The sequence below is a fragment of the Pungitius pungitius genome, chromosome 1 (genome assembly GCF_949316345.1).
Source record: "Pungitius pungitius chromosome 1, fPunPun2.1, whole genome shotgun sequence".
In the NCBI taxonomy this organism is placed as follows: Eukaryota; Metazoa; Chordata; class Actinopteri; order Perciformes; family Gasterosteidae; genus Pungitius; species Pungitius pungitius.
Window position 1 is genome coordinate 9,063,469 of NC_084900.1, and position 23,696 is coordinate 9,087,164.

A 23,696-nucleotide genomic window follows, 5' to 3' on the forward strand; every position below is an offset into this window, starting at 1 on the left:
ATAGGAGATGGACCAGTGAATTACACAGTGTCATCTCTCACTGCTGGAAATAAGTACACATTCACTCTGTTCTCTGTGTTTGAGAGTGTCAGAAGCAGTGGAGTCAACACTACTGCAGTCACTGGTAAGAAATACAGTTTTAACATAGGCACAGTGTTGTTAATCACCAAGCCATTACTTTTCCTTCAGTGTGAAAACTTTAGAAAAAATACATTTTCTGTGTTTGCAAATGTGGAACTAAATGGCATTTTTCTCAACTTATTCAGTAAAACAAATGCATGAAAGTTTTTAATTTTCTATTTTTTTCTATTACTACCATCACTATCAAGGATTTTTGAAATGGGATGTAAATGTTCCAACGTAAAATTGGTAAAAATGCTTTCGTTAACATTTTTAGAGAAATAAAATGTATTGTTTATTGTTGTTTCTCAGCTCCTCGAAACGCTGATGCCTTCAAATCAATCGGACAAGATGAGACCAATATTACTCTGCAGTGGAATCAAGTGGACACCAATGTCAGCTTTGTTCTCAAGTTCAATGGTACAGAGACAAACATCAGTAAACCAATAGTAGATGGACCAGTGAATTACACGGTGTCATCTCTCACTGCTGGAAATAAGTACACATTCACTCTGTTCTCTGTGTTTGAGAGTGTCAGAAGCAGTGGAGTCAACACTACTGCAATCACTGGTAAGAAATACAGTTTTAACATAGGCACAGTGTTGTTAATCACCAAGCCATTACTTTTTCTTCAGTGTGAAAACGTTAGAAAAAATACATTTTCTGTGTTTGCAAATGTGGAACTAAACGGCATTTTTCTCAACTTATTCAGTAAAACAAAGGCATGAAAGTTTTTAATTTTCTATTTTTTTCTATTACTACCATCACTATCAAGGATTTTTGAAATGGGATGTAAATCTTCCAACGTAAAATGGCTAAAAATTCTTTCGTTAACATTTTTGGAGAAATAAAGTTTCTCGTTTATTGTTGTTTCTCAGCTCCTCGAAACGCTGATGCCTTCAAATCAATCGGACAAGATGAGACCAGTATTACTCTGCAGTGGAATCAAGTGAACACCAATGTCAGCTTTGTTCTCAAGTTCAATGGTACAGAGACAAACATCAGTAAACCAATAGGAGATGGACCAGTGAATTACACTGTGTCATCTCTTACTGCTGGAAATAAGTACACATTCACTCTGTTCTCTGTGTTTGAGAGTGTCAGAAGCAGTGGAGTCAACACGACTGCAGTCACTGGTAAGAAATACAGTTTTAACATAGGCACAGTGTTGTTAATCACCAAGCCATCACTTTTTTTTCAGTGTGAAAACGTAAAAAAAAATACATTTTCTGTGTTTGCAAATGTGGAACTAAATGGCATTTTTCTCAACTTATTCAGTAAAACAAATGCATGAAAGTTTTTAATTTTCTATTTTTTTCTATTACTACCATCACTATCAAGGGTTTTTGAAATGGGATGTAAATGTTCCAACGTAAAATTGCTAAAAATGCTTTCGTTAACATTTTTAGAGAAATAAAATTTCTTGTTTATTGTTGTTTCTCAGCTCCTCGAAACGCTGATGCCTTCAAATCTATTGGACAAGATGAGACCAGTATTACTCTGCAGTGGAATCAAGTGAACACCAATGTCAGCTTTGTTCTCAAGTTCAATGGTACAGAGACAAACATCAGTAAACCAATAGGAGATGGACCAGTGAATTACACGGTGTCATCTCTCACTGCTGGAAATAAGTACACATTCACTCTGTTCTCTGTGTTTGAGAGTGTCAGAAGCAGTGGAGTCAACACGACTGTAGTCACTGGTAAGAAATACAGTTTTAACATAGGCACAGTGTTGTTAATCACCAAGCCATTACTTTTCCTTCAGTGTGAAAACTTTAGAAAAAATACATTTTCTGTGTTTGCAAATGTGGAACTAAATGGCATTTTTCTCAACTTATTCAGTAAAACAAATGCATGAAAGTTTTTAATTTTCTATTTTTTTCTATTACTACCATCACTATCAAGGATTTTTGAAATGGGATGTAAATGTTCCAACGTAAAATTGCTAAAAATGCTTTCGTTAACATTTTTAGAGAAATAAAATGTCTTGTTTATTGTTGTTTCTCAGCTCCTCGAAACGCTGATGCCTTCAAATCAATCGGACAAGATGAGACCAATATTACTCTGCAGTGGAATCAAGTGAACACCAATGTCAGCTTTGTTCTCAAGTTCAATGGTACAGAGACAAACATCAGTAAACCAATAGTAGATGGACCAGTGAATTACACGGTGTCATCTCTCACTGCTGGAAATGAGTACACATTCACTCTGTTCTCTCTGTTTGAGAGTGTCAGAAGCAGCGGAGTCAACACTACTGCAATCACTGGTAAGAAATACAGTTTTAACATAGGCACAGTGTTGTTAATCACCAAGCCATTTTCCTTCAGTGTGAAAACTTTAGAAAAAATACATTTTCTGTGTTTGCAAATGTGGAACTAAATGGCATTTTTCTCAACTTATTCAGTAAAACAAATGCATTAAAGTTCTTGCTTTTCTATTTTTTTCTAATACTGCCATCACTATCAAGGATTTTTGAAATGGGATGTAAATCTTCCAACGTAAAATGGCTAAAAATGCTTTCGTTAACATTTTTGGAGAAATAAAATGTCTTGTTTATTGTTGTTTCTCAGCTCCTCGAAACGCTGATGCCTTCAAATCTATCGGACAAGATGAGACCAGGATTACTCTGCAGTGGAATCAAGTGGACACCAATGTCAGCTTTGTTCTCAAGTTCAATGGTACAGAGACAAACATCAGTAAACCAATAGGAAATGGACCAGTGAATTACACGGTGTCATCTCTCACTGCTGGAAATAAGTACACATTCACTCTGTTCTCTGTGTTTGAGAGTGTCAGAAGCAGTGGAGTCAACACTACTGCAGTCACTGGTAAGAAATACAGTTTTAACATAGGCACAGTGTTGTTAATCACCAAGCCATTTTCCTTCAGTGTGAAAACTTTAGAAAAAATACATTTTCTGTGTTTGCAAATGTGGAACTAAATGGCATTTTTCTCAACTTATTCAGTAAAACAAATGCATGAAAGTTTTTAATTTTCTATTTTTTTCTATTACTACCATCACTATCAAGGATTTTTGAAATGGGATGTAAATGTTCCAACGTAAAATTGCTAAAAATGCTTTCGTTAACATTTTTAGAGAAATAAAATTTCTTGTTTATTGTTGTTTCTCAGCTCCTCGAAACGCTGATGCCTTCAAATCTATCGGACAAGATGAGACCAGGATTACTCTGCAGTGGAATCAAGTGGACACCAATGTCAGCTTTGTTCTCAAGTTCAATGGTACAGAGACAAACATCAGTAAACCAATAGGAAATGGACCAGTGAATTACACAGTGTCATCTCTCACTGCTGGAAATAAGTACACATTCACTCTGTTCTCTGTGTTTGAGAGTGTCAGAAGCAGTGGAGTCAACACTACTGCAGTCACTGGTAAGAAATACAGTTTTAACATAGGCACAGTGTTATTAATCACCAAGTCATCACTTTTTTTTCAGTGTGAAAACGTTCAAAAAATACATTTTCTGTGTTTGAAAATGTGGAACTAAATGGCATTTTTCTCAACTTATTCAGTAAAACAAAGGCATGAAAGTTTTTAATTTTCTATTTTTTTCTATTACTACCATCACTATCAACGATTTTTGAAATGGGATGTAAATGTTCCAACTAAAAATTGCTAAAAATGCTTTCGTTAACATTTTTAGAGAAATAAAATTTCTTGTTTATTGTTGTTTCTCAGCTCCTCGAAACGCTGATGCCTTCAAATCTATTGGACAAGATGAGACCAGTATTACTCTGCAGTGGAATCAAGTGAACACCAATGTCAGCTTTGTTCTCAAGTTCAATGGTACAGAGACAAACATCAGTAAACCAATAGGAGATGGACCAGTGAATTACACGGTGTCATCTCTCACTGCTGGAAATAAGTACACATTCACTCTGTTCTCTGTGTTTGAGAGTGTCAGAAGCAGTGGAGTCAACACGACTGTAGTCACTGGTAAGAAATACAGTTTTAACATAGGCACAGTGTTGTTAATCACCAAGCCATTACTTTTCCTTCAGTGTGAAAACTTTAGAAAAAATACATTTTCTGTGTTTGCAAATGTGGAACTAAATGGCATTTTTCTCAACTTATTCAGTAAAACAAATGCATGAAAGTTTTTAATTTTCTATTTTTTTCTATTACTACCATCACTATCAAGGATTTTTGAAATGGGATGTAAATGTTCCAACGTAAAATTGCTAAAAATGCTTTCGTTAACATTTTTAGAGAAATAAAATGTCTTGTTTATTGTTGTTTCTCAGCTCCTCGAAACGCTGATGCCTTCAAATCAATCGGACAAGATGAGACCAATATTACTCTGCAGTGGAATCAAGTGAACACCAATGTCAGCTTTGTTCTCAAGTTCAATGGTACAGAGACAAACATCAGTAAACCAATAGTAGATGGACCAGTGAATTACACGGTGTCATCTCTCACTGCTGGAAATGAGTACACATTCACTCTGTTCTCTGTGTTTGAGAGTGTCAGAAGCAGCGGAGTCAACACTACTGCAATCACTGGTAAGAAATACAGTTTTAACATAGGCACAGTGTTGTTAATCACCAAGCCATTTTCCTTCAGTGTGAAAACTTTAGAAAAAATACATTTTCTGTGTTTGCAAATGTGGAACTAAATGGCATTTTTCTCAACTTATTCAGTAAAACAAATGCATTAAAGTTCTTGCTTTTCTATTTTTTTCTAATACTGCCATCACTATCAAGGATTTTTGAAATGGGATGTAAATCTTCCAACGTAAAATGGCTAAAAATGCTTTCGTTAACATTTTTGGAGAAATAAAATGTCTCGTTTATTGTTGTTTCTCAGCTCCTCGAAACGCTGATGCCTTCAAATCAATCGGACAAGATGAGACCAGTATTACTCTGCAGTGGAATCAAGTGAACACCAATGTCAGCTTTGTTCTCAAGTTCAATGGTACAGAGACAAACATCAGTAAACCAATAGTAGATGGACCAGTGAATTACACGGTGTCATCTCTCACTGCTGGAAATAAGTACACATTCACTCTGTTCTCTGTGTTTGAGAGTGTCAGAAGCAGCGGAGTCAACACGACTGCAATCACTGGTAAGAAATACAGTTTTAACATAGGCACAGTGTTGTTAATCACCAAGCCATTTTCCTTCAGTGTGAAAACTTTAGAAAAAATACATTTTCTGTGTTTGCAAATGTGGAACTAAATGGCATTTTTCTCAACTTATTCAGTAAAACAAATGCATTAAAGTTCTTGCTTTTCTATTTTTTTCTAATACTGCCATCACTATCAAGGATTTTTGAAATGGGATGTAAATCTTCCAACGTAAAATGGCTAAAAATGCTTTCGTTAACATTTTTGGAGAAATAAAATGTCTTGTTTATTGTTGTTTCTCAGCTCCTCGAAACGCTGATGCCTTCAAATCAATCGGACAAGATGAGACCAGTATTACTCTGCAGTGGAATCAAGTGAACACCAATGTCAGCTTTGTTCTCAAGTTCAATGGAACAGAGACAAACATCAGTAAACCAATAGGAGATGGACCAGTGAATTACACAGTGTCATCTCTCACTGCTGGAAATAAGTACACATTCACTCTGTTCTCTGTGTTTGAGAGTGTCAGAAGCAGTGGAGTCAACACTACTGCAGTCACTGGTAAGAAATACAGTTTTAACATAGGCACAGTGTTGTTAATCACCAAGCCATTTTACTTCAGTGTGAAAACTTTAGAAAAAATACATTTTCTGTGTTTGCAAATGTGGAACTAAATGGCATTTTTCTCAACTTATTCAGTAAAACAAATGCATGAAAGTTTTTAATTTTCTATTTTTTTCTATTACTACCATCACTATCAAGGATTTTTGAAATGGGATGTAAATGTTCCAACGTAAAATTGCTAAAAATGCTTTCGTTAACATTTTTAGAGAAATAAAATTTCTTGTTTATTGTTGTTTCTCAGCTCCTCGAAACGCTGATGCCTTCAAATCTATCGGACAAGATGAGACCAGTATTACTCTGCAGTGGAATCAAGTGAACACCAATGTCAGCTTTGTTCTCAAGTTCAATGGTACAGAGACAAACATCAGTAAACCAATAGGAAATGGACCAGTGAATTACACAGTGTCATCTCTCACTGCTGGAAATAAGTACACATTCACTCTGTTCTCTGTGTTTGAGAGTGTCAGAAGCAGTGGAGTCAACACTACTGCAGTCACTGGTAAGAAATACAGTTTTAACATAGGCACAGTGTTATTAATCACCAAGTCATCACTTTTTTTTCAGTGTGAAAACGTTAAAAAAATACATTTTCTGTGTTTGCAAATGTGGAACTAAATGGCATTTTTCTCAACTTATGCAGTAAAACAAATGCATGAAAGTTCTTGCTTTTCTATTTTTTTCTATTACTGCCATCACTATCAAGGATTTTTGAAATGGGATGTAAATCTTCCCACGTAAAATGGCTAAAAATTCTTTCGTTAACATTTTTGGAGAAATAAAGTTTCTCGTTTATTGTTGTTTCTCAGCTCCTCGAAACGCTGATGCCTTCAAATCAATCGGACAAGATGAGACCAGTATTACTCTGCAGTGGAATCAAGTGAACACCAATGTCAAATTTGTTCTCAAGTTCAATGGTACAGAGACAAACATCAGTAAACCAATAGGAGATGGACCAGTGAATTACACGGTGTCATCTCTCACTGCTGGAAATAAGTACACATTCACTCTGTTCTCTGTGTTTGAGAGTGTCAGAAGCAGTGGAGTCAACACTACTGCAGTCACTGGTAAGAAATACAGTTTTAACATAGGCACAGTGTTATTAATCACCAAGTCATCACTTTTTTTTCAGTGTGAAAACGTTAAAAAAATACATTTTCTGTGTTTGCAAATGTGGAACTAAATGGCATTTTTCTCAACTTATGCAGTAAAACAAATGCATGAAAGTTCTTGCTTTTCTATTTTTTTCTATTACTGCCATCACTATCAAGGATTTTTGAAATGGGATGTAAATCTTCCCACGTAAAATGGCTAAAAATTCTTTCGTTAACATTTTTGGAGAAATAAAGTTTCTCGTTTATTGTTGTTTCTCAGCTCCTCGAAACGCTGATGCCTTCAAATCAATCGGACAAGATGAGACCAGTATTACTCTGCAGTGGAATCAAGTGAACACCAATGTCAAATTTGTTCTCAAGTTCAATGGTACAGAGACAAACATCAGTAAACCAATAGGAGATGGACCAGTGAATTACACGGTGTCATCTCTCACTGCTGGAAATAAGTACACATTCACTCTGTTCTCTGTGTTTGAGAGTGTCAGAAGCAGTGGAGTCAACACTACTGCAGTCACTGGTAAGAAATACAGTTTTAACATAGGCACAGTGTTGTTAATCACCAAGCCATCACTTTTCTTTCAGCTTCAAAATTTTAGAAAAAATTAATTTGCTGTGTCTACAAATGTGGAACTTTGTATTTTATTTTTCAACTCATTCAGATTAAAAATTCAGGAACATACTTGCTAACTCTACTTTTGTTCTTTAACTCTCATCATTCACTCATTGTTTTTTCAACCAGCCATAACACTGTTGCTCTCTTCAACAAACACCAGTATACATGAGGAATAAATACACATTTATAACAGGGTAAAAGTTTAGTTGCTTACTCATGATAAATGACGTTTGTATTACTTAATTAATGGCGATTGTATTATTGGCCATCAGTTAATGAATGCAAGTCGTGTCCCTAAAATCAAATTAATGTTTGGAGCAGCTACATTGAAAATAAATGAAATGTTGGTTGGAACGGATTTTTATCCCGTTTTTCATTTTCGGTATGTGCATCATGAAACTAAAGCCTTGATACTGAACTAGTATATTGTAATGTAGAAGAATGTGTACATCAATTAATCTTAAGTCCTTCTCTTTTCTTATAACCAAAAACATCTTGCCAAATCTTCTCTGACTTTGCGCAACAAAAGGGCCTTGTAAGTAAATGCATTTTTTACACATATTATTGTCATCTCATGTTTTTTTGGATATGCTTTAGGTGTTGGCAATAAGAGAACCTAGGAAACTATTGATTTCATCACAATGTGTTTTCTCTTATGTTTCTGTGTCAACAGATTATGTTGTTGGGTTGAAAATCCAATTAAAATCATTCATTAAGATTTCAGACTTGGACATCCAGGATTTGTTGACGGAGGTAAGACTGACTGCTAATCTTGACTACTTTTTACTCATTAAAATGTCAGACACATTATTTTACTCAATATCAACTTTGTTTTTGTTTTTATTTTCAATCTAGTTCTTTCAACAACAAGGTTTCCCGCCTCAGTTTTCCCTGAAGATCCATCCTTGAAACAAGTGGATGAAAGACATGATTAAAGGAGGTGAATGGCTCTGCTTTTAAAACACTTTAATTTCATTATTTAGAAATAATTCCTCTGTCATTTCTTTGGTTTTCATTGTTTAATATACTATTGCCAAAGTCTGCACATTTTGTTCCTGTTTTGTGTTCCTTTGTTTTCTTTAGTCAATTTACCTTTTGTTGGGGTTAGTTTCCTTTTAACTAAAACTGTTAATTTCCCCCCGAAGGTTGTGTTTCATTACATGGTATTTGTTGGATTTGATTCTCTCTTTTTAGGAGTGCTTGGGCCTGGCAGCAGCGTGGCTGTCTGGACAGTGGTGGGGCTGGTGACCAGGCCTCTCACCTGCTCCTCACATTCTCGGTTGTGTGTTCTGATGGTATTTTCTCTTGCTTTGCATATTTTCTTGATTGCATGCTTTTGATTTGATTTTAATTTTTATTTACATTGTCTGCTCTGAGAGTGTGGCGCACCGGAGCCGGTGAGGCCCCTGTCTCCAGAGCCTCTTTCCCCACCACCCAACTAATTCTTGGAATTGCTTTGTATGATAATCTAATGATTTTAAATCTTTAAATAAATGTTGTACTCTGGGAGAATCCTTTGCCTCGTTCTGTTTACTTTGTTCACCTGCCGAGGTTGTTGAGTAATTTGTCCCACAAGAAAATAACCCCACCCTGGAGTACTGGTGGTCACATTAGCTTCAGATGATTGTTATTGCACAGCGTGATGAAGCTCTATCAGTCCTCTATACAAATAGTTTTAAATTAAGCATGTGTCTCATGGAAAATAATACAGTGGAATCCTACATGTCAATATAGTGAGCGCTTCCATTTCTGTCAAAATCCACTGACTTCAACCTTTTTAGTGAGTTTCTTAATGTTACAGTATTGTGAATTTCTGTTCATTTGGGGGGGGGGGGAAGCGCCATGGAACGGTGACGTGATGAATGTTAAATACATTTATTCAAGTACTTCCTATCTCAGTACATTACAAAAAAAGATAGGATATATACCTGATCTATGGGTTACTCCTCCCATCCTGGACTACATGATGGGTGATAGCGCTGGAGGGAAAAAAAGACCAACAGGGAGTGGTAACAGCGAAACCCTGTAGGACTTTGCTTCACAACCGCAGTGCAAGTGTTTGTCTTTGCTGCTTCAGAGTTCTTGTTTCACATTCAGCAACAAGGTAAGACCAATACAAGTAGCAGAAGGTTATGTGTTAATGTGGATTAAACAAATGGAATCATTTTAAGGATGTTTCAGTATTCTTAAGGCAGATTGAATGGAATATAGGAGGATCTAATGTTTGAAGCCATTTGTCGCTGTCCATTGTTCGATGAATTATGGCAGTGTGAAACTATGAAACACTTTCAGGGCGATGCATGTTTGTTGTTCGTCTTTGAGGTTTTCAAGCTGTGTTTGATGCCTAAATTGACAACATTCGAGAGTTACACAGTTATGTTACCATGCAGCTGGACTTTGACCCTTGTGCTATGAGAAGTCTAAAGTTAATGATAAACAATTTACAATAGTTCAGACTGTTAAAAAGGCAATCACAGTCACTGCATTAAGTCCCATCAGGACAAAAGCTCCAAAGTATTTAGTGGCCTTTGATGTTTGCCTTTACTTTTAAGAGGATCGTAAATCTCACCAAAGCCCTTTTTGTCTGCAACTCAATGTAAATGATTTATTTTTATATTCATAATCAGTCAACAGATTTGACATCACAGGGCATGGCCTCCCCCAGCGTTCTCCTGTCAGAGGGGCAGTTTAAGTGTTGCATCTGTCTGGAAGTATTCTTTGAGCCCGTCTCCATCCCATGCGGCCACAGCTTCTGCTTCACCTGTATCACGTCACACTGGGACCACAGCCATGCCGTCAGCTGTCCTAAATGCCAGACCTCCTTTGAGAGCCGCCCAGAGCTTTGTGAAAACTCCTTCGCCAAGGAAATGTCTCAGCAGATCCGAGCAAGAAGGCACAATGACGGGATGCCAGTGGCTAGAAAATGTGTATTTTGTGATGTGTGCGTGGGGAAGCAAAGGGAGGCCCTGAAGTCCTGCCTCGTGTGTCTTACCTCATATTGTGAGAGTCATCTGGAGCCCCATCTAAGAGTTGCCACCTTAAAGATACACAAGCTGATAGAACCTGTAGCTATGCTGGAGAACCGGATGTGTAAAAGGCACCAAAGGCTTCTGGAGTTGTTCTGCAGAAGCGACCAGAGGTGTGTGTGCGTGCTGTGCACCGAGACCGACCACCGCTGTCATGACACCGTCCCAGTGGAGCGAGAAAGTAAGGAGAAGAAGGTGAGATCCTAAACTCCTCATTATTGCGCCATCATCCCGTCAAATACATTGGCGTTTGATTTAGCTTTTCTTTTTATTCCTCTTCTAATGTTCAGGCTCAGATGAGAAGGATGGAGGCTGATGTTTGGCAGATGATTCAGGAGAGAAGGCTGAAAGTGGAGGAGATCAAACTCGCGGTGGAGCTCAGCAAAGTGAGTTGACATTAGATCATAGAAAAGCAAAATGCTGCATATACATCGTTCTGCACAGTAAGGGTCATACATCAATGTGTATGTAAAACACATTTTAGTACAGGGGAACTTTCACAAGTTTTTTATTATTCAATGTTTTTAGGAAAGCTCAAAGAGGGACATAGTTGAAAGCACGGAGGTCCTCTCCGCTCTGTTTCGTTCCTTGGAGAGACGTCAGGCCGAGTTGGTGGAGATGATCCGGAGGAAGCAGGAAGCAGCAGAGCAGAGGGCAGAGAGGCTCATAACACACCTGGAGCTGGAAATGATTGAGTTAGAGAGGAAGAGGAGTGAGATGGAGCAGCTTTCTCACACTGAGGACCACCTCAATCTTCTGCAGGTGAAGAGCCGTCTTAAAGCAAGATATTCAATACATATACAAACAGATTCTAAAAGATGATGTACCAACTGGAGGAAAGTTGTTGCTGTATTTTATCTTTATTCCCATCTCATCTTGTGGGTATACTCTGCTTGTCCTTCTCTCATATTTGACTTCAGAGGTTTCCAGCGCTGAGCTGTCCTTTGTCTTACAAAGCCTGCACGGACATCATCCTCCATACAGACACATGTTTGGGGATTATAAGAAAAGAGGTGGCCACCATTGAACAGCAGCTTCAATCAGCTTTGAAAAAGCTTTCCAATCAAGGTAAATTTTGCAAAAATACTTTTTGTCAGCATTACTACATTCTGAGAACATATTTATCAATTAAGGAACATTTCCTGATCTTGTGTTGTTTAACTTACAGAGCACGAGAGAATCCAGCAGTATGCAGGTACAGTTAGATGGTTAAACAACGTTAATCTCTCCCTCTCTCTCTCTCTTAAACCTTTTTTCATTTCTGAATTCAAATGCAAAATAAAATAAAAATGAATCTCTTTTTAAAAAAACAGGTAAAACATCTAATGAATGGACCGACTTTTATATCGCTTTTCTAGACTTCCGACCACTTAAAGCGCCTTTACTCTACATGACATCATTCACCCATTCACACCCATTCATACACTGATGCTACCATACACAGTGGCACCTGCCAATCAGTAACTAACATTCACACACTGTAGTCACAGCTACAGGAGCAATGTTTGAGTCAAGTGTCTTGCCCAAGGACACATCGACATGCAGGTGAGCCGGGCCTGGGATCAAACCACCAATCCTCTGATTGGAGGAAGACAGTGCTGCCTTTTGCTGTGTATTGCTTTTGTGTATACGTTGTCCGTTTGTCTATGAATTTCGAACTCCATTTTCTTTTAAATATTTTTTATTTATTTTAGGCTGGGCTCACTTACTTAGTACAACTGTTTAGTGTGCATTGTCCCTGCAAAATAAATAAAAAACATTTTGAATATATTTACAATAACACCTAAAGTTTAGGGCTGAAAGTAACAATGGTTCTGAATATTACCTGTATTTGTAATACTTGAACATTTTTCTGAACATCACTCTAACTGGTGGAAACCACAAAAAAGAATCATTCAATCTTTGGAGAAAGGGGATTATGAAGTTCAAATTCCTGTCTCTCGTACAGTTGATGTTCATCTGGACCCAAAGACAGCCAACCCTTGGCTAGTTCTCTCACAGGATGGGAAACAGGTCTGGGATGGAGATGTCGAACAGAACTTGGCAGACATCCCAGAGCGCTTTGACACGGCACCATGTGTCCTCGCCACAAGGGTAAATAAAGATGGGCTTTGTATGTGTCTTTCTGGGGTAGCTGGTGTAAAATGTTCTAGGTAGGGCAATTTAATCAATTTCAGCAAACATCCTAGGTTGATTGAATTAAAAAACAAGGTTTCAAAAACACATTTTTGCAGTTAAATAGAACTAAATTACAATTTCTACAGAAATTGACTAAAAAGAAGCGCACCGTCATGGTCCGTCAGCCAGGTTCAAATTCACTTACATAATTACTTACATGATCTACGTTTCTCGGTCATGATTGTTATTTCTTGTTGAATGCTACGTCACAATTTGAATATTGCCGCCCAATGGTGGGACGGAATTATCTCCTTTTCTTTTAGTAAAAGATGGTCCAGTGATTCCTATGTTGAAGGAGCCAAGTGGGGAAGCATTGAAGCTCCTCTCCCTATCATTAGAGAATTCAAACAGCTCTTATCATGGCGGCCACTTACACTACTTCCGGGTCATTTCACTCATTTAGAAACCTTCATAAGCAAATGTGACAATTCGAATCCAGCCAAACACTGACATATGCCTCTCTTGTTATGCAGGGTTTCACCACCGGGAGGCACTACTGGGAGGTAGAGGTGAGAAATAAAACAGCGTGGGACCTGGGAGTGGCTGGAGAGTCAATCAACAGGAAGGGTTTTGTCACACTGAGTCCAGAAGACGGTTATTGGGCTATTTGCTTGAGGAAGGGCAGTGAGTACCGGGCATGTGCAGGACAGGCAGCGCTCTTGAGTCTCTCTCAGAAGCCCCAGGTTGTTGGGGTGTTTTTGGATTACGAGGACGGCACGGTGTCCTTCTATGATGCAGAGGCCAAGACACACATTTATTCCTTTACACAGTTTCAGTTCACTGAGGCCATGTTTCCCTTTTTTAACCCAGATATGTGTGACAGCGGCAGCAACGCATCACCACTCATCATCCACCCGCTCAGTCGAATCAATGGCAGGGATTTGGATGACATTACAATATGATGTCAAATGTGTAGTCAGTCTGTTGATATGTTTGTTCTGATCACAACAATAACTTTCACAATACTGTTTCTGCGCCCCCCCCACTCCCAATAAACTAAATGTAAATGGTTTGTCTCCTCCGTCTCTTTGTTCTTCCCTTCACTTGTGCTCAGCGTAGATTTGAGACTTTTCTCACTCTGATAATAACCATCCTGAGTCAACAAAGGCTAACCACAAAACGGACCTCAGGCCGCCTCTCAGATTGCACAGTTTAAAATGACTGCTAATCAGATTAGGATTAGTTTAGAGGCAGATGGAGCACTGAAACAGCCTCAGGATTTATTCTTCGGTAGAGGCATTCTGCACACAGAGTATACACACTCGCTGTGTGTCGCTGAACTGTATGCATGCAAGTAAGAGTTTAATGCTGACAAGTTCCTAAAGAATTTAGGAACTAGTGACACAACTGTAAAGAGAGAGCTAAAAGTTTTACGGGAAGGGGTGAGGGATGAAGAGGGATTAAAACCACGATAATTGAAGCGCAGGGCGGAGACACATGTTGAGAGCCTTTATGTTGCCCTTTACTCCATACCGGAGCAAGAACACCCCTCAAATCTCTTTGGATGGACGACAGACGAAGGTAAGCCAAACATTTGTTTTGTATGTTGATGTCGTTTACCAATGTGAAATAATGTTTTATCAGACTCCTGGTATTCATCACTATTTGCAGCTACACATTTAGGAATTGCCATATTTTGCTCATACATCAATTGAAAAGTAAGGAAATGAAAACTTTATCCAAGCTTGAGCTTGAGTGTTTTTTTTTAAGTGTCTCAGCAGCTGTCAAATATACCTTCATTTCCTGCCTTTTGCCATTTAAGGGGTTTAAGTTCATGTTTATTTTTGTTATAGAGAGCGCTACGCTTTCTAGGCCGGTGCTGAGTGGAGAGGTGTGAAGTCGTCACTGATGGATGAGACAGCCGGGGACCTCCCAGTCAGAGATGTGGGACTGATGAGGTCGGGACTGATGCCAACTGTTCCAGGTGTGTTTCTAGTCTTTTGTCAATAAGATGAACTATATATTTATTTGCTTTGCTTTGCTATAATTTGTATTATTCTCAACACCTGATATTTATTTTCTGCTCTGTCACTATAATGCAACAGAGAAAATGACCTAGTGAGGACACATCAATGATGTGTATATTCACAACTAGTACTGCTACTGTAACTTTAGCTTGAGGTGAAGTTGGTGTATTTAATTGCAAAAGTGAAGGTTGGGTTGGAGAGGATTCGTTGATTTAAACGTCCTCGAGTTTTGCATTTGAAGTGCATTTGTAAATCTTTGTGACGTAAAGGAGATTTAGACTAAATTTGTATTTATTCTCCAGATACTTTACGTGATGTGAAGTCATGGAAGAAGCATCATACCATGAAGACAAAAGGTAGAACTTTAAGCATTTATCCTCTCAACTTATTAAAATTAAAATTAATATAAATTCACTATACTTTTTTTTTTTGGTTTCCTCCCTCTCTCGTACAGATCCTCAGCGCTTGTTTCGGTTTCCGAGAGAGCACCTGGAGGACATGTGTCTCACACTGCAAGAGGAAAACAGTGTGCTAAGACAACACACTCGTACACAGGAGACAAGACTACGCAGGTAATATAAATATTGACACTGACTGTACCTAACGACAGTTTGGCAGAATAGGCCACATTAAGGTGCCATTTTACAGCTGCAGGATATTTTTGATAAAATATTTAGTAAATCAGACCTTTAGAAGACAAATCCCCTAGTATGGCTGATTTGCCAACGCGTCCCTTCTCTCAGGATGTCTACCAGACTGATGCGTCTCCGTCAGCTCCGTCCTGGATCCAATGGTGTGAAGGAGAGGGACATGGAGGACACAATACAGGAGCTGGAAGCCCGTGTCGCTATGCTGGAGAGCCAGAAAGGCTTGCTGCAGAATAAACTCAGCCTGGCCAAGCAGCACATTATGGACCTCGGGGGACGAACAGCATACAAGTACAGTAAAGGTGTGTATGTTTTACCTGATTGTAATAAAAGGTAACTATGTCTTCCATCTCTGACCTGCCTCCCGGTCTACTTCTTGTTTTAATTGTCAGGGAAATGTCTGGAAGTGGAGGGCGGAGTCAGGAGGGCAGCCCAGACCGCCCCGCCCCGCTACGGCGCCACGTTGCAAGACACCAGGCCAGAAATGGAGAGATTGTACGTTTGGGATTCCCATAAAGCTGACAAGACGTTTCCTGATCATCACCCTCCCCTCATTTTGCTACGGGACTCTTTCTTGCTCCTCTATCCAACCATTGCTCCCACGCACCCTTATAACTCTGCGCTGACCACCCTCCGCCCTCCCAGCAGGTCCAGTGTAACCGAGCAGGTGAGGGCTGCAGAGTTGGAGCTGACTGCGCAGGCACTCAGGGACACGCTGCGAGACAAAGAGAAAGAGATGGAGGAAACTGTGGGAAACATACGGAAGCAACAGGCTGACAGACACAGGTAGCTACAGCAGACATGCAAATACTAATGTAACAACTTTTTTTAACAGCAAGAGGGGCTCGGGAACTATTCTGAGGCTGTACTGGATTTACGGCTCTTTTACTACCTTAAAAACTCCTGTTTGACATATTTTGTTTTCTATTTGAATTACATTGCGGTGCTCATTCCACAACAACACACTCTTTTTGGCTGCTGCTTGTACAACACACAATGTCAGTTAACATAATAAATCCAGTTGTTGTCTCCACTCCACTCAGAATGACTATTAGAGAGAATGTGGATCTGATCCGCCTTCAAAAGCAGCTTTCAGACAAGAGCACCGCTCTGAGAGTCACACAGGAGAAGTTCAACAACCTGCAGGAGGTCAGACGTCTTTATTTTTCAAATAGATCATTCATTTGCTTTTTGTGATTTAAATATTTTCTAAATTCTGGTTCAGACATAGCACTCGTCTTTAAAAGACAAACGTGTACATGTATTGTTTTTTCTTTCCTTCAAGGTATATGAGAACCAGTTTGAGGAGGTAAATGCCCCTTTACACAGGCCGATGTATTAATACCTGTAGCAGTCTGAAACTTAACTCATTTTCATTTTGTGTGTCATGTGTTTACTCCAGCGTCAGAGATGCCTGACGGAAAGTCAGGGAGCTCTGCTGGAGAAGGTGGAGGAGTTGACTGAACATCTGATGCAGGAGAGACAGAGAGCACTGGCACTGGAAGGACAAGTTACCACTGCTACCCTGTCTCTACAGGCCGTGGACAAGGTGCCGCATCTGTCGTCTATACATCCCAATTTAAAGAGACTTGAGATGATGCATCTGTTGTCAAATTAAGCATAATAATAAAGAAAAAGTGATAATAAATAAATGATTTTCTTTCTTTCAGCTACAGGATCGCATATCAGACCTGGAGGTAGAGAGGGATCTGATAAAAGAAAACTATGACAATCTAATAGAGAGGTGAGTATGCTGGGCCCTAAAAAGATATTCTGATTCACATCAACAAGGAGGTTTAAGACATCATATCTTTGCTTCTCTGAAAATGTAAAACTGCACATCAAAGACAAGCTTGTGACATGCAATGCCTTTAGATATTTTACTATACATGTACAGTAGTCCTAACATACGACAATTACTTCTAAACATAATTTTGTTTATATTCACAACTTTCTTTCTTAGTACTTTTTCTGTGCAAAGAAATTGTGACGGCAAGGTGGAAGAACATAGAGAAGTGAACCAGAGGACGGAGGAACAGGGAGAACACACAGGGACGGCCATCCAGGGACTTGAAGAAATGTTGCAAGAAGAAAGGAGGGAGAGAGGCAGGCTGGAGCTGGAGAAGGAAGAACTTAGAAGAGAAAAAGAGATCTTGGAGGAGAAGAGGGAACGAGAAAAAGGTAGGAGTCTGTGGCGATATGGCAATGAGACGGACTAGTTGAGGAAGACATATTTTATTCAAATTGAAACAACTGAGTCCATAACTCACCTCGTACCGAAAGCAAAAGAAAAGTACATTCATTTATATTCCCATTGTTTTACTTATTTGTCCTGTTCTTTCATTTAGACTCTTCTGTGACAACGCTAGACAAGCAGGAGCATCTGGAACAGGAGGTTCTCCGGTACAGAAAGCAGATATCAACTCTACAGGACCGACTGGACTCAGTCACAAAGGTGACGGATATGAATGACTCATATCACACCTCAGTCTCTTATTTATTTTCTCAATGTTTTGAGAACACATTTCCTCATCTCTTTTTTTCTCTTCCAGGAGTTTGACCTGAGTGTTGAGGACCTCAGTGAAACTCTTATCCAGATCAAGGTTTGCTCATTTATTAAGGTCCGTTAGAATTGCCAAACTCCATTGCCATGAATTGCATTTTCTTTCTTTCCAACTGAAGGCATTTAGGATTCAGCAGGAGAGCAGGGAGGGCCTGGGTTTTCTTTGGGCTGATGGGAAGTTGGAGGATTTACCCCGTGAGCTGCTAAACATCCAGGCATCGCATGCTGAGACTGTGCTGGAATTACAGAAGACCAGAAATCTTCTCCTGCTAGAGCATCGTATTAGTAAAGACCTTCAGGTAAACACACACACACACACACAATAAACACATTTGTCAAACACATGTAAATTACACAAAATTGTAATCAGTCTCTGTCTCTCCTCCCATTTTAACTGAACTGGTCTTTGCGCAAACTCTTGTTCCCAAGGAAGAGTTGAACACAGTCAACCAGAAGATGGGAAGAGAGATGGAAGAGAGCAAAAGGAGGATTTCAGAGAAAGACAAACTCTTATCAAAAAGAGCTTATCAGATCAACGCTTTACAAGGTATGAGCAACACTCATTTTCAAAGTATTACTAGAGGCAAGATAACCCAATATAATTATAATTACTAATCAGTTTCTTCAGTGCTGGGTATCATTGAGTCATTCACATGCAGGGGTTTTCAGATTGTTGAGAAAAGGTACTAGAGTAGTTGTAGCATCAAAATCTCAAAGCCATTTTGTTGTTCTACTTGTAATCTGAAGCTCAGTTAAAAGAGTTGGCATACAATCCAAGGAACTGCAAGAGGACCATACCAATGCAGTACACCTGGCCAACTGCAGACCAGGAGGTAGAACAGCCCATTGAGGAAGACATGTCTTGTTCTCAGCTGAGGGCTGGGGAATCACTGCTGGAGATTCATCTTAAGGTAAAAAAAAAACAACAGACGTTGAATCTGAGTTTTCTGAGCTAAAGAAACGTTGTTTTGGCACCTTCAGGCTGCCACTTTCACTCCAGAAGGGCTTCGTTCCATGGGCAGCGTCCACCGTGAGGGCATTGTGACATTCTGCACCTACAGCCTCTTGGACTTTGAGGTGCACTCAACCCCTTTGGTGTCAGGAAGCCAACCTGACTACGGCTTCACGTCGCGCTATGCTCTAACCGCCCGAGACCTGGGCAGGCTGGGAGGTCAGGGGTCAAGGGTCAGAATGGAGCTCCACCAGGCGTTAGGGGGTGTCAGTTTCGTGACTCTTGGGACTGGGCAGATGTCTCTCGTGGGTGCTATGGAAAGGAGAGGGGAGCGCGTTGGTGGACATGTCAATCTCACAGGTGAGTGTTGTATCAAAATAAACTAATTAATAGTTTTTGGGTTACTTTTAATTTTTTTCTAAATGAAGCGACATATTTACCCCTTAAAATACTTCATTTCGTGTAATCTTTTGGATATTCTGTTGTAACGCTCTTCTTTTATTTGATGGTTAATCGTCTCATAATCTGTCTGTATAACTGTGTCTGTCCAAGGCCCCGAGGGTGCAGTTGTTGGTCTCGTGGATTTCTGGGTGCGCTTATTTTATCCAGCAGAGCCCACAGACACTGTGGCAGAGAGAGGAACTGACAAAATAACAGCACCACAGAGGAGGCCAGTGCACATCCCTCTTGGCTGGCACGATCCTGGTCATGAGGTAAAATGGGGTGATATTTTGTGCCTTTAAGCGGTGCATTGGATGTTGTTTTGACTTAATTCCTTCAGACTGATATTTCATATAACCTTTTAGTCATTGACAGACTTTTTTTTCTGCCAAAGAATAGTCCCAAAGACAATTGTTCAAAGGTCTGTTGTTTAGCTTGTGTAACAGGAAAATTTCTATTTTTTTAATCAGGACAATTCTGTTTTATTTAATGCTGTTTGCAGGAGTTATATGACTACGGCAGCGGGATCCCCAACGAGCTGGTGGTTGTGCTAGAACGTTGTTTCAGCCTTAACGCTCGCTGGCCTGGACTTCTTCCTGATGCCTACCTGACGTACAGGTTCTATGACCTGCCGCCCCACGTCTCTCAAACTGTCCAGTCCACCGCTGACCCGGTGTTCAGTGATACTACCAGTTACCCACTAGCTGTAACAGCTGATGTATTGCACTACCTAAGGTATGATCAAATATGTATTATTTGGAAACAATGTAAGTGATTCAGATAATATTCACTTGTTCGTGCCACAGTTTTGGTACATTTCCAAGATTTATTTATGTGTTGATTTTTGGAGATAAGATAACTACTAGATTAAATGTATAATGACGAGAATCTCAATATTTTAGTTTTTGTAAAGTTTCCAAAACTAAAATATTGATATTATCTATTTTTGCAAGAAAATGTACAATATTACATTCTGCTTTGGTCCAGGTCCAGCAGTTTGTGGGTATATGTGTTTGATGACAGCGATGACGAGATGCCGCCAGCCTATCTGGCCAAGACCCCCATCCCTCTGCGAGCCCTAGCTACTGGCAGGGAGCTCAGAGGTAAAGGAGAGAGAAAGGGGACATCTTCAGAGGAAGCTTTAGTTTACTTGCATAGATTCATCATGTATCAATACCTAACCTACACAAACATCAGTGTTCATCAAGTGTTTTATCAGTTTTTCCCTTTGTCCGGCCAGGTGACTACGTTCTGAGGGATCCGTCCGGTGGACCTCGGGGCATGGTCAGGGTCTTGATAAAATGGAAGTACCCCTTCCAGCCATTGGTGGACACTGTGATTGGTAGACAGGGAAGACCGGACATTGAAAGATCTGAGAGGGAGAAGAGGCGGAGAGAGGAGGCTGAATCATCACAGAGGCCTATAGCCAGGCCCAGGGTGAAGGTGATATTATTTATTGCACTGAGGCAAAAGGACTTCTAATGCTCCATAGAACTGATTTGATGTGATAAAAAGTAGTGTCACTCTCAACCCTCTTTTTAAAGAAAATGTATCTCTAAGGGGTGTTTCATTTGCCGATATCATGTTGAATGACTTGGTTGACTTGGTTAAAGAAGTCATTAAAGATCAATGTGTGAATGCCTGTTCTTCTGTGGCTTTACCGCAGACTCAGCTACTTGAGCCAAGTGACACCAAAACAGTTCAGAAAGATACTGACACTTTGGTAAGGTTTTAATCACCAACAAAAGTTTCAAATCTAGAGCTGAACTGTTGTTTTCATTACCATGTCAGCAAAGTATTTTGTTCATGGTATATTTCCTCTGTTTTATAGCCGCAACCTCCAGCTATAAAAAAGAAAAGCTCACAGAACTTACTACCAGAGAAACCCACCTTGGTGAAACCCCAAAAGAGATCCACCAAGAGGTCCCCCAACACACCCTACATTGCGCCTGAGCCTAGACTGACAACACCCTCTCATTTGCAAACAAGAATGTAAGTTATCATCCTGTTACGGTAGAACTCGATGAGCTTGATGGAGTTTTGGAGATTTGGAATTGAGTTGGACAAAATAGGAAATGTTCTACAGACGACCATCACACAATTTAAATGATTACTAATTGTTAGAAATGGTTGTGTGGTGGATGTTTTTTTTTAATTAAATCAGAGTCTGTGCATTTTTACTATGATAATGATTTTTACTTTTATCAAATTATTGTATTTAATGGTTTTATTTGAATATATTTAAAGATCTTCCCCCACCACATCGTCGAGGACAAGCTCTCCAGGGAATGCCAGTATTCAGGTAGGAACTCATTCGAGAGAAAAGCCTTCAAACATCCCTGGTAATACATGTTTACACAATGTTGTGGCGACTGGCTGGTGAACGAACTTATACCAAATGAATTCTTCTCAGGAACCTCCCTCTGTGGATCAGGTGTCGATGGAGGAAGAAGAGGAGGAAGAAGAAAGGAGTGAGAGTGGTAACTGTTGATATAGGCTTACATTATCTTGCAGTCATTTAAATCCTCACTGTGTCTTTTTTTATATTCGCAAATAATGTACCTGGAATATATAAGCTGTTGTATATTGACAGGAATTTTATTTTCAGTCCAGCGGGTCTAATTGAAAACATAATGAATCCATTTTTTTCTCTTTTTCTTTTGTCTAACCAGCTGCTGCAGGGGACAGGGAAGCCCAAGAGTCTTTAGAATCAAGTTCCTCACAAAGCGACATTATCGTCATTCCACCAAGACGCAAAGTGAGAAAGGTACAAACAAAGTAACTGTATGTATGTATGAATGAAAGAGACAGAAACTGGGGTATTATTGTATTATTGATATATGACAAAGATAGTTGACTTCGATCCATGTTTCAGGGTGACAAGCTGAGAGTCGAGATTCTGTCCCTGTCGTTTGAGCCGTCCTCACGCGTGGCACTGAACAAGTCGGTGCAGCGCGTTTATGTGGAATACCGGCTGCTCGGCGTCCCCATGGAGACGACAGAAACACCCATGTCTCTCCGCAAACCCACAAAGGGAGAGGAGATTCACTACAACTTCACGCGAGGTGAGAGTGGGTGCTCTTTGACTGCAGTTGTTTGTCGGAAGTCTTGACTGTTTTATGATTTCCAAATCCTCTTGCTTTGTCTCCCCCAGTGATATATGTGGATGGTTCACAGTCAGCTCCACTCAGACAGTATCTATACACCATGTTGGAGGGCACTGACCCCAATCAGGGCAGGTAGTGTGTTAGTGTCTTTTGTGTCACCGTGACAACATTTTAAATATATGTATGAAATATATTTATTTTTCTGCAATTTATGGATGTGTCAAGACCCAAAATACAAAATTTAAATTTCTGTGTCTGTACGTTATGGCAAGGTTAAAGTTCACAGTCGTCAGTGAGCCAATGGACGACAACGACGATGAGGAGTGTGTGGACGTTGGACATGCTTTTCTGGACCTGCAGGAACTGCTGCTTACTGGAAATGATGTCAGCGACCAACAAATTGATGGTGGGTGGTGTATTTGTGTCATGCTTTTGATACCAATGTGAGGACAATGAATACATCAGAGTATTTATTAACAGTTGGCCTGTCCCTGTTTTCCTTCAGTGGTGAGTGTGGATGAAGACAAGGAGGTGATTGGAAATCTAAAAGTGTCTCTGGAAGCAGCCAAAGCTCTGTCAGGCATTTACCAGGAGTTCCACAAGAGAAGCGAGATGAAGAAAGACGACACAGATGAAGAGGATGAAGAGGATGCGGCAGAAAAGGAAATAAAGGAGCAAGAGGAAGAGACCACAAAAGATAAAGTACAGATATATTGTGATGATGATAGTGACTTCTGAAAACAATTAGTAGGGGATTAACAGAGAAGTTGTGTTCTGTAGGAAAGAGTTTCATTTTACTGTCTGTCGCCTCTTGTGCGACTGTTCCCAAGCAAATTCAATAAAGAGGCAATTTTAAAATGATTGTGTTCTTTGAAGTTTATTTATGGCTTTTTATAAATGTAGTGCTCAGCTCGGTCATTCTCCAAGTTTATCCAGTACCGCTCAACCATGTCACTGATTGGCAGCGCCATCTTAGTAAACATTTGCCATCTTACAGTGGTTTCTCAATTACAGTGCTCCATATTTTTCTGTATTCTTCAAAAAGTCTTACAATTTTAAGATCTGTTTTGTTCTCCGATCCTAATATCCAGGGTAACACACTAGATCATTTTAAACTACATAAAAGAGACAACTTCGTAAAGGCTTTGTTCCTCGGAAAAAGACATTCTCACAGCCGAAGTTGTTGATCAACTGATTTATTCAACACAAATTGACCCAATTGCCTTATTTTGCATTACCAGTTCATAGGTCCATTATTGA

General features: G+C 39.6%; 2 protein-coding genes and 1 long non-coding RNA gene across 4 annotated transcripts; all 3 read left to right on the top strand.

Annotated features, from left to right (window-relative positions):
* The first annotated feature begins 8,239 nt into the window (after positions 1-8,239).
* On the top strand, positions 8,240-9,002 carry LOC119222549 (uncharacterized). The gene is made up of 3 exons (XR_009956022.1): positions 8,240-8,308; positions 8,411-8,495; positions 8,750-9,002. It is a non-coding gene; the product is annotated as an uncharacterized LOC119222549 (long non-coding RNA).
* A 590-nt stretch (positions 9,003-9,592) lies between these two features.
* LOC119221658 (E3 ubiquitin-protein ligase TRIM39) lies at positions 9,593-13,740 on the top strand. Of its 2 annotated transcripts, XM_037477659.2 has the most exons (8): positions 9,593-9,659; positions 10,183-10,776; positions 10,872-10,967; positions 11,110-11,343; positions 11,502-11,649; positions 11,750-11,776; positions 12,530-12,675; positions 13,233-13,740. In XM_037477659.2, exons 2-8 carry the CDS (start codon positions 10,207-10,209, stop codon positions 13,659-13,661), a joined length of 1,650 nt encoding a protein of 549 aa, XP_037333556.2. In that variant the 5' UTR covers positions 9,593-9,659; positions 10,183-10,206; the 3' UTR covers positions 13,662-13,740. The 2 variants fall into 2 exon arrangements, with proteins under 2 accessions (XP_037333556.2, XP_037333555.2); XM_037477658.2 differs by lacking the exon at positions 9,593-9,659 and having other exon boundaries at positions 9,682-10,776.
* A 456-nt stretch (positions 13,741-14,196) lies between these two features.
* rpgrip1 (RPGR interacting protein 1) lies at positions 14,197-23,279 on the top strand. The gene is made up of 30 exons (XM_062566354.1): positions 14,197-14,280; positions 14,572-14,683; positions 15,181-15,298; positions 15,470-15,675; positions 15,766-15,868; positions 16,019-16,159; positions 16,417-16,522; positions 16,659-16,682; positions 16,776-16,922; positions 17,044-17,117; positions 17,337-17,554; positions 17,722-17,828; positions 17,926-17,976; positions 18,056-18,235; positions 18,366-18,483; positions 18,684-18,847; positions 18,918-19,248; positions 19,441-19,601; positions 19,832-20,064; positions 20,317-20,432; positions 20,570-20,772; positions 20,996-21,052; positions 21,161-21,321; positions 21,577-21,631; positions 21,743-21,809; positions 22,002-22,096; positions 22,205-22,394; positions 22,484-22,568; positions 22,709-22,842; positions 22,942-23,279. Exons 1-30 carry the CDS (start codon positions 14,197-14,199, stop codon positions 23,172-23,174), a joined length of 4,074 nt encoding a protein of 1,357 aa, XP_062422338.1. The 3' UTR covers positions 23,175-23,279.
* The last annotated feature ends 417 nt before the right edge of the window (positions 23,280-23,696 follow it).